This window comes from Dermacentor variabilis, chromosome 9, assembly GCF_050947875.1.
Source record: "Dermacentor variabilis isolate Ectoservices chromosome 9, ASM5094787v1, whole genome shotgun sequence".
In the NCBI taxonomy this organism is placed as follows: domain Eukaryota; kingdom Metazoa; phylum Arthropoda; class Arachnida; order Ixodida; family Ixodidae; genus Dermacentor; species Dermacentor variabilis.
In genome coordinates this window covers 1967998-1980672 of record NC_134576.1, presented here as the reverse complement: position 1 = coordinate 1980672, position 12675 = coordinate 1967998, and the positions used below count along the sequence as shown (strand labels likewise).

The following is a 12675-nucleotide window of genomic DNA, read 5'->3' as shown; positions in this document are numbered from 1 at the left end:
ACTGTATAGGCCTTCGAGTCAGTCCTTTTCTAGTAAAGATCAATCAATAAATCAATCAATCAATCAATGAAGATGATTATGAATTACGTCTGTTTCAGCGATGCAAGTTGGTCGCTCGCATCTGCTACATGTGATTGGTGTGGCCTTAGTGCTAGTGTCATAAAGTTGGCCATGAAGCGGCAACTGTTGTAACAGGAGCAAAAGTAAGAAATGTAGTTTTTCTGGCACTTCAAAGGCTGCAACACAAGGAATAATTGTGCACTACACGAGTGAGAGATAAGAGGGAAGGTCATTGAAAAAGGACCAAACTGTGTGCCCAATAGATTTCGAAAGTGAAAGTACACGAGACAAATGCAGCTATGCACAGCTATGACACTTGCTTCAGAAACAACGGGTATGTTGCAGCTTGCCAGATTCATTCCCCCACCGTGTGAGTTAATTGTGTCTCAATTATGCCTGGGAGTGTGTGCAAGTCAACCAAGCTTTCAAAGACTTCAATAAAATCTTTAATGATAACAATTATTTACAAAAAGAATTATGTAAAGCCACGAAACTCTTCTCAGAGTAGTATCAGGGGGATCCACAGATCAAGAAAAAAAAATTTTTGCATTACGAAGCAGCCACATAAGTAAAGAGCTAATTAAAAACAGAAGCTACTATAAAGTTAATGTGAGAAAAAAAGTAAAAAAAAGAGAACTGAAGCTTTAGATAACTAGTAAGTTGCAAAACAAATGACAAATGCTCACCAATATCCATTACACATTCAAGTGTATGAACTGCTTGTCTAAACCACGAAACAATATCATTGAGCTGATGCCCCCCCAGCTTAGCACTGTATTTACCCAAATCTGATGCACCCCCGAATCAACACACACACAATTTTTGTGGGCTAAAAGCAGGTAAAGAAAAATGCACCTTAATGAAACCTGCTGTTTATACAGAACATGCACACACACACAGCATGGCCATCAGGAGAAACAAAAAGTGCAGAATTTATTCACAGGTCGGAACTTATTTTTAATGAGCTTTCATTATGAAAGCGGCACATCATTATCGCCCTTTGTGTTTCATTAGCCACAGATATTAAACACACAGGGATGGTATTGTCATGAGATCACTTTATACACTGCTATCACTTTTGCAAGACTATGCATCGGACTTGTCGAAGTATACGGCCAACAGAGTTCCTGGCATTGTGCGCAAATAGCGAGCTTGGTGAAGTGCCAGAAACACTGGATGCCAATTACACCTATGCATTCGGTGTCAAGTCAAGTGAAACCTCATGGAAGTGATAGTATCCCCAAAGTTATTGGCCAAGAAAACTGCTCTAGATCAGCAAAACTGCTCTAGATTGTAGTCGCACACAAAATGAACCAACGGTAACCTTCGCAGGAATGTGCCCCTAGGCAATTTTATGATGATGATGATGATGATGATGCATTTGATGGCTCTTACAGTAGGCTGTTGCCAACAGTGCGAACAATGCTTTGGTTTTATATCTGATTGTAATGCAAAGTCAATTTTTTTACTAATTTTTTTTTAAAGAAAGGTGAACGTTATATTTAGGAAAACATGGTAACTTGTAGCATATGTCGCAGTATTGTCACAAGAGCATTCAGTGAGGCTTTTCAAAGTCCTAGAAAGCCTGCAAGTTTTCCTTCCCAAAATGTTCTCAATGAGGTATCATGAAAGTCGCAGAGGGGTCAATGGGTACTTTCAATGACTGCGAGCTCACACTGAAAGATGCACAGTAGCATGTGAACATTTAAGAGTACATTGAACAGCAACAGTCCACCCTTCAACAAAGATGTCGTAAAGGCCAACGAGACTGCCAAGAGAAGAAATATGTCAAGTGGTGACAAGTGGCTTGAGCACATCTGGAGGCCAGAGATGACTCTGTCTCTGAGTCCATTGCTTTGGAAGCCGCAACATTGTTTACATTCACCCAGAGATAAATACTGTAGACTGCTCTTGGTACTATGCATTAAAGTTTTACGAAACAAGCACAGTCATTTCTTCCTAGTAAGAGTCATTTGAAGAGTCCAGGCACGCAATATAGTGCTATACTGTCAAGCCACACTTGGTATGAGCCAAATGGCTTTTCAAGGTATCTTTGGGTTTGGCATAGAAAACATGTACTCTGTGAAACAACTAAAAGTTGGGCACATTCTACTCACCATGATTGTAAAGGGCTCTTGTGGTCCCCTTCAAGGTGAAGAGAGTCTTTGTCGAGCCGACAGTAGCCGCCAACAAGGGCAGGGCCCAGGATGTCCTCTCGGTACCTGAGTCAAGGTGGACCGCACAGGACCTCACATTTGTGGACTTCATCACAAACAAGACCGAACTGAAAACCACAAGCATCGTAACAGCTGACTGACAAGTGAGACATCATTGTTACCCACCTAGGAATGAGCAAAGAAGTACCGTATTTACATGATTGTAAGTCGACCTCTTCTTTAAAATTTGGAAATCTGAAGTATGGGGGGTCGACTTACAATCAAAACCAAAACATGGCACCGCAAAAAAAAAAAAAAGCGAGACCAACCGGATATCAGGGGAGCTACAACGTAGTTCCAATTTTATGTTTGCTCTATGCCCCCCCCCCCCATCCGTAGCTTTCCGCTATCCCGCACATTTGTTCGCTTTTCGGAAGGGTTTTTCAACAATTTTTAGAGTTTTACAGCGCACACAGCCCTCATGTGGGGGTGTGCCGCTGTTCCATTTGTGGCGGCACCCTCAGAACAGCAGCACTTGCGGGGAGTATACAGATAGTTCATGGAAGAGCAGACACCACTCGCGGGTCGTGTGTTTCTCTCAAGGTCGATCCGAACAGGTTGCAAAGCTTCGGGCAAAAAGCGGTTCAGTACAAATTGTCACTGACATCAGCAAGGGTGGTTATGAGAGCAGCGATTGAAGCGCAACTATGTTTTGAGGGAACAAACACTGGGAAAGAAAAAAGCATTTTTTAATTCAAGGGAGACACAGTTAGATTCATTCAACGAAAATAAGATTCCTGGCCAACTTTATATATTCATGACGAGTTAATAAAATACAAGTTTGCTTAATTTTATTATTAACAAATACATTACTTTTCAGCGCCCATCGTTACAGGGGGCGCTGACGCAGCTATCACTCGTAATGCAATGCAGCTCTTAAAATGTGTAGAAAGGCGCGCTCGTAAATTGCACCTATTGAAATACGCCCCCATCACACGTTGTGCTTTTTTGCTTGTCGAAGTTTGTCTGAATTTGGCGACGCGGGTAGCTTCATCGCGTCTTAACCTGTTCAGTCAAAAGTAATAATAATATTTGGGGTTTTACGTGCCAAAACCACTTTCTGATTATGAGGCACGCCGTAGTGGAGGACTCCGGAAATTTTGACCACCTGGGGTTCTTTAACGTGCACCTAAATCTAAGCACACGGGTGTTTTCACATTTCGCCCCCATCGAAATGCGGCCGCCATGGCCGGGATTCGATCCCGCGACCTCGTGCTCAGCAGCCCAACACCATAGCCACTGAGCAACCACGGCGGGTGTTCAGTCAAAAGTAGTGAGTTACGATCGTCAGTTAACTGTGTACTTGTTTTCGTGCGACTGCGCTGGCGATGGGCTTGGCATCCGACAATAGAATCAGCACTCTACACCTAAAGCTTTCCTCGGCCTCCAAAGATATTCTGTGCAGGGGTACAATTTCGACAACCGTACAGCTGGCCTTTTCCTGCATAGCTTTCCGCACTGAAAACTCGAAATGCCCATCAAGTCGAACGGCGGAGAATTTGAATATGTAGCTCTAAAGGCAGACCAACAAAAGAAATTTCGCGCCTTCAAAAAACAAAAGGATGTCACTTCTGTTTTTAACGGATATGGTGTCAAATTATTTTTTCTTCTGCCGGAAGTGTTCCCTCCACATAAAGATGGCGCTAAGTCCCATGAACTACCGATGAACCGCCATGTTTTGAACGTATAGGCTCCTATGGAAGCTTCGCTACCAGGCATATTTACCTTGTTTCTCTTTCCCTGTAGCTCTTTTTTTGACTGCCGGCCAAATGCTACTTCTGCGCTTCCTCAGTCGTCATGAGTGCTCCGAGTCCACTAAACGTTCAGCGCTCGTTCACAGCGGCGTTGAAGAGGGCTGCCATCCTTTACGCTGAAGAAACAAATAAGTGCGCAGCGTGCCGCAAGTTCGATGTTTCTTAAGGGTGGTGCGAGAGTGGCAACGGCAGCGAAGCCAAATTTTCACCTGTGATGGCTAGCAAAGAGGTTTCCAGGGGCTGAAGTCAGGACACTTTCGAGAGCTGAAGGCCAAGCTTGCGGTGTACATCGCCGAAATGCGTGATCGGTCCCTGTCAGTGACATGCGACATGGTCATGAAACAAGCCTGGATGTTCGCCTTTTAAGAACCTGCTCTGCCGTGAGTACAAGTGGCTGGAGGCAGAAGACCGCAAACTTAAGCCAACAGGCCACGTCAAAAGAGCATCCCTAATGGCTCTGTGTAGTTGGGTGCTTTCACCGTGGACTTACCGTATTTACTCGCATAATGATTGCACTTTTTTGTCAAAGAAATTGACGCAAATTCAGAGGTGAGATCATTACGCGGGTTAAATTTCCCACGAAAAGAAACCTTTTTCTTTCTCATCCCGCATTTGCTGCGGGATAACAAGCAGGCGGCTGCTGTTGTCAGTACGGGACACCAAAACAAAAATGGCGGCCGGAGGAGCAAGCCGAACGCGCCGAATGCAATTATTTTTTTTTCGTGAGTACATTACCCGCATTGAAACAGCTTCTTCCGTATCAGTAATGAATATTATCATTAATGTCGGCAAGTTTGCAACAGTAACGTAGCCATGTCCAGTGACAGAAACAGAGACTTAGCTGCCAGTGACATAGAAACACATGGCAGGCATGCTACAGAAACTGCAGCATTTGTTTTCACTGCTATTCTAATGTGGTACATTTCTGCTAAGGGTGAGCGAATATCTTGGCTGCGTTACAAGCGTCGGTGCATGAATAGGGTATACTTCTAATGAATCAGTGTAAACTTGGCCACTATCATTGCTGATTGCGATTTATTGTGTGCCCACGAGTGCAGACGAGAACCGAAAGGTGCCCTTTATGTTGTTGTTGACCAAAACCATTATGAAGCTTACAAATAATAAAGCCGAGGCAAGTTTGGTTGTAGCTTTTTTTTTTTTCATGGAAGTGTGGCAAGTGATGAAAGGAATGAAATGGGGCCTCTGCTTAAGAATGCTGGGTGCGTGCAGACCGCTTGGTATGTCTTCAAGAGTCATTCACGTAGCATTCGACAGATGGTAAACGCGATCATCATTAGCTAGACTTGGCACATGACATATCGCTGTGACAAGTGCAGGGTGTGATCATTACACGGGAAAGAAAAAAGTCGAATTTTGACGACAAAATTCAGGGGTGCAATCATTACATGAGTGCGATCATTATGCAAGCAAATACAGTAAGTATGTATGCAAATGCACTTAAGTATGCAAATGCAGAATTTCACTGGACGGCAACGTGCTTCGGGACCGTAGCAGCAATGACGATAGCAGCACTAGTGAGGAGTAGTAGTCCAGTGTCGACCATAATAGTCCAGCAGTAGACCATAACTCAGCCAAATGGTTATACTGTACACCTGGGTATTGTATTACATGCTGTATTTGCCATGGTGCGACTATCAGTGCATTCCCCAAAATGTACTTTATTTTCTTTATCCTGTAAATATATTGTCGCTTGTATTGTGACCTACCACTCCTGTAATAGCTCAAAGTTGGGCTGACAGTATCAATAAATGAAAAAATGAATGACCATGCCAGCTACAAATAAATTTTCGTTATGGAATGCACCCACGGGTATGCTCTTCTTTTTTTTCCCCTGTCACAAGCAATATTTGGGGGTCCACTTACATTCGAGTCGACTTACAATCGTGTAAATACGGTAGTAATGAAGAAAAGTGCTTCGCTCCCAGGTCACACAGCTCATCAACACAGCGGAACAGCAAATTAATGAAGAGGCTAACAGAGAACAGTTGCTCACAATGCAGGCACAGATTAAGGGAATAAGTGAAAGCCTGACGAACGCCAATGAACAAATGGAGAAATTTCTAACAGAAGTTACTGCCGAAGCTGAATTCAAAAGAATAATAGAGTATGACATGGAAATAAGGACGATCTTGTCTACAATAGAGTTCAGAATTTTAGAGCCTGTACAATTGGATTTGAACAACAGAACAAAGCAGGCAGCATCACCAAGTACAGGACAAGACACAAGCAGCATCACCAAACTACCTAAGCTGGAAATGACAAAGTTTGGTTGAAGAGCTTTGGAGTGGAATCGTTTCTGGGCTCAGTGCAAGTCAGCAGTTCACCTCAGACATAACATGAGCAAGAGACAACAGTTCAATCATTTATTAGCATCTCTTAACCGGAAAGGCAGCATCTACTATAGAAGGGCTTCAGTACCCTGCAAACGAAAATTATGATGAAGCGATAAAAATACTGTAAACAACATTCGAATATCATGAGCAATCAGTGTAGCTGCACATAAACTAATGACACATAAACTACACATAAACATAAGCTATTGAGCCTAGAGAAACTGATGCACTAGGCAAGCTAGTGCCAGAGTGCAGGTCAACTCACCGGCACTCAAATCACTGAAGGTGGAGACCGAGAGCTTCATGTTGATGTTGTTGACAGCATTGAAAAGAGCGATCTCACTGGATTTATCAGCACAGCTCGAGTCAAAAGAAGCAATGAGAAACAGCTCAGCCATGGAAGCTAACGCACAAAGCAACACAACAGGAAAAGAATGTGAGGAAAAGCTGGACAGGTTTATGTCATTTCTGCGAAAGCAAATATCTTTTTGGGAACAAACACAATGTGAACAGGAGAGGATAGCTACGAAGCCAAGGGATAACAGCTGACAGCTTCGAACAATTTCAAGCTTTTATAGCTCAGAAAACAGAAGCTGCCTGTTCTGCAAGCAGAACAACTATGTGACTGAGGACAGTCATTGGAACATTCCAATGACAGAAAAAAAGGCCATTCTCACCAAGAATAGCGCATGGTGGAGGTGGGCTTGGTGGCAGTGCCACAAACGAATCATCTAACCTTCTGCGTTTCCCCATGCAGGCCAATTTCCGAACTACCCTACTGCTGACGCTTCTTCCTGGCTGGGTAGTGGTGTCATCATGCGCAGTGCCTTCTCAGGCGCCATCACTCTACGCTGATGGCGTTCCTGCAATACGCCTGTGCAAGCTGCCTACAACCACTCTTGCTGCACCTCTATGGTTGCCACAAGCGCAACCACTGATCCTCATCCCACCCTGGCTGGCCCCATCGTCAACGACAATCATCTTGGTGCCTCCTATTGTTCCGTGGTGGTGACGTTGAAGAACACAGTAGCAATACTGTGAAGGACAAAACTAACTTTTATTGGGCGCACCTGTGCCCACAAAAACAGGCTACACTGATAGCACAACGATAGCGGTGAGCATGGTCGGCGATCGTCGAAAATCTGATCAGCGAATACAGCGCGTCGGCTTTTATACAGCAGTCATCGAATGTTCCAGACTAATTGTTGGGACCCGCATGCCTTCCACAAAGTTCTACACCATTCGCGTCACGCGATTAAATCAGATAACACAAGGTTCGGCGACAACAGACAGCGGATAGAAGCATCCATAACTTTCCAGAAACTTCGGATACATTCAGGTGCGTCCCGCGCTGTGCGCTAAGATTTGTTAGACAGCGAAACGTGGTAGCCCGATAAACATAACTACATGTGCCAATACCCCCCTCTTAAAAAGCATCGACCCGATGCTGCAAACAAACGAAAGTAATAAAGAAAAGCACTCGTAGCAACGAAAACAACAAAATAGGAAACTTCGTCAGCGTCCATAAAAGGGTTTAAGGCGCACCACGTGGATCACTTCAGATCGTGCACGGCGTCACTGTGAATGCGAAATGCCGTCTGGCACGACCTCATAGTCAAGAGCGCCAATACGCCGGATGACCTTGTAGGCTCCGAAATAGCGTCGTAATAGTTTCTCACTCAGTCCTTGTCAGCGTATCGGGGTCCATACCTAAACACGGTCGCTGGGCTGGTACTCGACGAAGCGTCGTCGGAGGTTGTAGTGTCGGCTGTCGGTACGCTTCTGGGTCTTGATCCGTAGGTAGGCGAGCTGTCGGGCTTCTTCAGCGCGCTGGAGATAAGTAGCGACGTCAAGATTCTCCTCGTCAGTGACGTGCGGCAGCATGGCGTCGAGCGTCGTCGTCTGGTTCCTGCTGTAAACCAGCTTAAACGGCATAATCTGTGTTGTTTCTTGCACCGCCGTGTTGTAAGCGAATGTTACGTACAGCAGGACGGCATCCCAGGTCTTGTGCTCGACGTCAACGTACATTGCTAGCATGTCCGCGAGGGTCTTGTTCAGGCATTCCGTGAGACTATTCGTCTGCGGTTGGTAGGCAGTTGTCCTCCTGTGGCTTGTCTGGCTGTATTGCAGAATGGCTTGGGTGAGTTCTGCTGTAAAAGCCATTCCTCTGTCGGTGATGAGGATTTCTGGGGCACGATGTCACAGCAGGATGTGCTCGACGAAAAATTTCGCCACTTCGGCTGCGCTGCCTTTTGGTAGAGCTTTAGTTTCAGCGAAGCGGGTGAGGTAGACCGTCGCCACGACGATCCACTTATTCCCAGATGCTGACATCGGAAACGGCCCCAACAAATCCATCCCAATCTGCTGGAATGGTCGACGACGAGGTTCGATCGGCTGTAGTAATCCTGCTGGCCTTGTCGGTGGTGTCTTGCGTCGCTGACAGTCTCGGCATGTCTTGACGTAATGGGCGACGTCGGCGGTCAGACGCGGCCAGTAATACTTTTCCTGTATCTTCGACAGCGTCCAGGAAAATCCGAGGTGCCCAGCGGTTGGATCGTCGTACAGGGCGTGCGGTACTTCTGGACGCAGCGCTGACGGTACAACAAGAAGGTAGCTGGCGCGGACTGGTGAGAAATTCTTCTTCACGAGCAGGTTGTTTTGTAGCGTGAACGAAGACAACCCGCGCTTAAATGCCCTAGGGACAACGTTGGTGTTCCCTTCCAAGTACTCAACGAGGCCTTTTAGCTCCAGGTCTGCTCGCTGCTGTTTAGTGAAGTCTTCCACGCTTATTATTCCAAGGAAGGCGTCGTCGTCCTCGTCGTCTTGCGGCAGGGGATTGATGGGGGCGCGTGATAAGCAGTCGGCGTCAGAGTGTTTTCTTCTGGACTTGTATATAACGGTGACGTCATATTCTTGCAGTCTGAGGCTCCACCGCGCCAGCCGTCCTGAAAGGTCCTTTAAGTTAGCTAGACAACACAACGCGTGATGGTCGCTGACGACTTTGAATGGCCTGCCATAGAGGTAAGGGCGGAATTTCGCTGTAGTCCAAATAATGGCGAGGCATTCCTTTTCTGTCGTAGAATAATTGCCTTCCGCTTCTGACAGTAACCGGCTAGCATAAGATATCACCCATTCAAGTCCATCTTTCTTCTGGACTAGGACGGCACCGAGGCCTAGGCTACTGGCGTCAGTGTGGATTTCAGTATCGGCGTCCTAGTTGAAGTGTGCAAGTACCGGCGGTGACTGCATGCGTCGTTTCAGTTCTTGAAATGCGTCGGCCTGCGGCGTTTCCCACTTGAACTCGACATCACATTTCGTTAGATGAGTTAGCGGCTCCGCCATACGTGAAAAATCCATGACAGAGCACCTATAGTAGGCACACATGCCAAGGAATCTGCGCACTGCCTTCATGTCGATTGGCTGCGGGAACTTTGCGATGGCAGCTGCCTTCTGCAGGTCGGGGCGTACTCCAGATTTGCTGATGACGTGGCCTAGGAATAGAAGCTCATCGTAAGCGAAGCGGCATTTTCCTGGCTTCAGAGTGAGCCCTGATGACTTGATGGCCTCTAGTACTGTTGCAAGCCGCCTAAAGTGATCGTCGAAATTTCCGGCGAGGACAACGACGTCACCCAAGTAAAGGGGACAGGTCTGCCACTTTAATCCTGCTAAAACCGTGTCCATCACGCGCTGGAACGTTGCAGGCGCCGAGCACAGTCCAATTGGCATAACCTTGAACTCATAGAGGCCGTCTGGTGTGATAAAGGTGGTCTTTTCGCAATCCCTTTCGTCGACTTCTATTTGCCAATAGCCAGACTTGAGGTCCATCGACGAGAAGTATTTAGCGTTGCACAGCCGATCCAATGCGTCGTCTATCCGTGGGAGGGGGTATACGTCCTTCTTTGTGATCTTGTTCAGACGATGATAATCGACGCAGAAACGTAGGGTTCCGCCTTTTTCTTCACTAAAACAACTGGAGATGCCCACGGGCTTTTCGACGGCTGGATGATGTCGTCGCGCAGCATTTCGTTGACTTGTTGTCTTATAGCTTCGCATTCTCGCGGCGAAACTCGGTAAGGGCTCTGGCGGAGTGGTCGAGCGCACTCTTCGGTTATTATGCGATGCTTTGCGACTGGTGTTTGTCGAATCCTCGACGACATCGAAAAGCAGTCTTTGTATCATCGAAGCAGACTTCTTAGCTGTAGCTGCTTAATCACGGAGAGACTTGGATTTATGCTGAAGTCTGGCTTGAGAACTACGGTCGTCGGGGTAGATATGACAGAATCCAAGAGGACAAACGCATCGCTGGTTTCCTGAATTTCCTCAATGTAAGCGATCGTCGTGCCCTTGTTGATGTGTTTGAACTCCTGGCTGAAGTTTGTCAGCAACACTTTCGTGTTTCCTCCGTGCAGTCGAGCGATCCCTCTTGCGACGCAAATTTCACGGTTGAGCAGTAGACGTTGGTCGCCTTCGATGACGCCTTCTACGTCAGTGGGCGTTTCAGTGCCGACCGAGATAACAATGCTAGAGCGAGGCGGGATGCTCACTTGATCTTCGAGCACACTCAAGGCGTGGTGTGACTACAAGGGCTCCCCGGCGGTATTGCTTGGTCTTCCGACAGCATTATTGACTTCGACTTCAGGTCGATGATTGCGCCGTGTTGGTTCAGGAAGTCCATGCCAAGAATGACATCTCGTGAACACTGTTGCAGGATAACGAAGGTGGCAGGGTTAGTTCGGTCATGAATGGTAATTCTTGCCGTGCAGATTTCACTCAGCGTGATGAGGTGTCCTCTAGCGGTCCGAATTAACGGGTCGGTCGAATTGCTGGTTCCGCAATTCCAGTGTCTTCTCGATGCTCGTCGCTTCACGAAAGAACTCGTCGATGGTCTTCGGTGGGCTTCTTACCATTCCGGCGAAAAGTTCCTCCTTTACACCACGCACCAGTAGGCGGACTTTCTTCTCCTCGGACATTTCTGGGTCGGCGTGGTGGAAAAGTGAAGATAGTGATCGTCTCATTCGGCAGCTGCGCTCTGGTCTCCAGTAGAGCTTGGGCTCGCTCTTTTTGCACGACGCTTGTAAATGTTTGCAGGAAGCCGCTTCGGAAGAGGTCCCACGTCGTCAAGGTGGCTTCTCGATTCTCGAACCACGTCCTGGCAGCGTCCTCCAATGTGAAATAGACATCTCGTAGCTTGTCGTCGCTTGCCCAGCTGTTAAACGTAGCAACCCTCTCATACGTTTCCAGCCAGCTTTCCGGGTCCTCAAATGTGGAACCGCTGGACGTCGGTGGTTCCCTGGACTGCTGCAGCATGATGGGGGATGCTGGGGCTGCCATTGGGGTTGCCTTGGTCACAATCTTCTTGGTCTTCTCCGGTAGAAGTTCGTGCTCCGGGGGCAGCTGTTGAAGACGGCGGCTTGCTCGATGGTCCGGGACTACATTGGTGTTCTCTTTGCAGTCCGGGCTTGGATCACGGCTTGTTGGCGGCGTCCGGTACATGAACAAAAAGCACCTCAACCAGATGTCACGTGGTGGTGACGAAGAACACAGTAGCAATACTGTGAAGGACAAAACTAACGTTTATTGGGCGAACCTGTGCCCACAAAGATAGGCTACACTTATAGCACAACGATAGCGGTGAACACGCTCGACGATCGGCGAAAATCTGATCAGCGGGTCCAGCGCGTCGGCTTTTATACAGCAGTCATCGAATGTTCCAGACTAATCGTTGGGACCCGCGTGCACTCCACAAAGTTCTACACCATTCGCGTCACGTGATGAAATTAGATAACACAAGGTTCGGCGACAACAGACAGCGGATAGAAGCATCGATAACTTTCCAGAAACTTCGGATACATGCAGGCGCATGATTGATTGATTGATTTTTACAGTTTATTGGCGCAAGGGCCAGATGTGGCCAAAGAGCGTCAAGTCAATGATCCGTGCTTGTCAATGATATGTGAGTGTTGATTGTGGGGAGTATATGATACATGGCTGCATAGTGGCCTAAAAGTATACACTAAAAAGTGGAAAATATACATATGGTGCACTGTGGCTGTAAAAGGGCCTAAAATTTATTCGCTCTGAAGTGCGTAAAATACAAGCATAAAAAAATGACAGTGATTGATCGTGTCTGCGATGAAAGTAGATGTTTCACGAGATATGGATCTGTGAAATCTGTGAAATCTGTGACCTTTGCTTGCTTTTTCTTCTGCACCATCAAGTTCATTAAGCTGCCCTCAAGCTTGTTGAGTGTCCAAATGAGAAAGGCCAGCTCCTTCCATTGTGCCACAACAG

At 46.9% G+C, this 12675-nt stretch overlaps 1 protein-coding gene across 7 annotated transcripts in view; it reads right to left on the bottom strand.

Moving 5' to 3' along the window:
* LOC142558245 (EGF domain-specific O-linked N-acetylglucosamine transferase-like) overlaps positions 1–12675 on the bottom strand; it is a 283563-nt gene that overhangs the window by 216248 nt on the left and 54640 nt on the right. For all 7 annotated transcript variants that reach the window (XR_012822996.1, XM_075670398.1, XM_075670401.1 and 4 more), the window contains exon 6: positions 2178–2282. Coding sequence is in view for 6 of the 7 variants with exons in the window: in XM_075670398.1 (XP_075526513.1) it covers positions 2178–2282 (105 nt within the window). In the remaining variant the exon portion in view is untranslated. The remainder of the gene's footprint in view (positions 1–2177; positions 2283–12675) is intronic.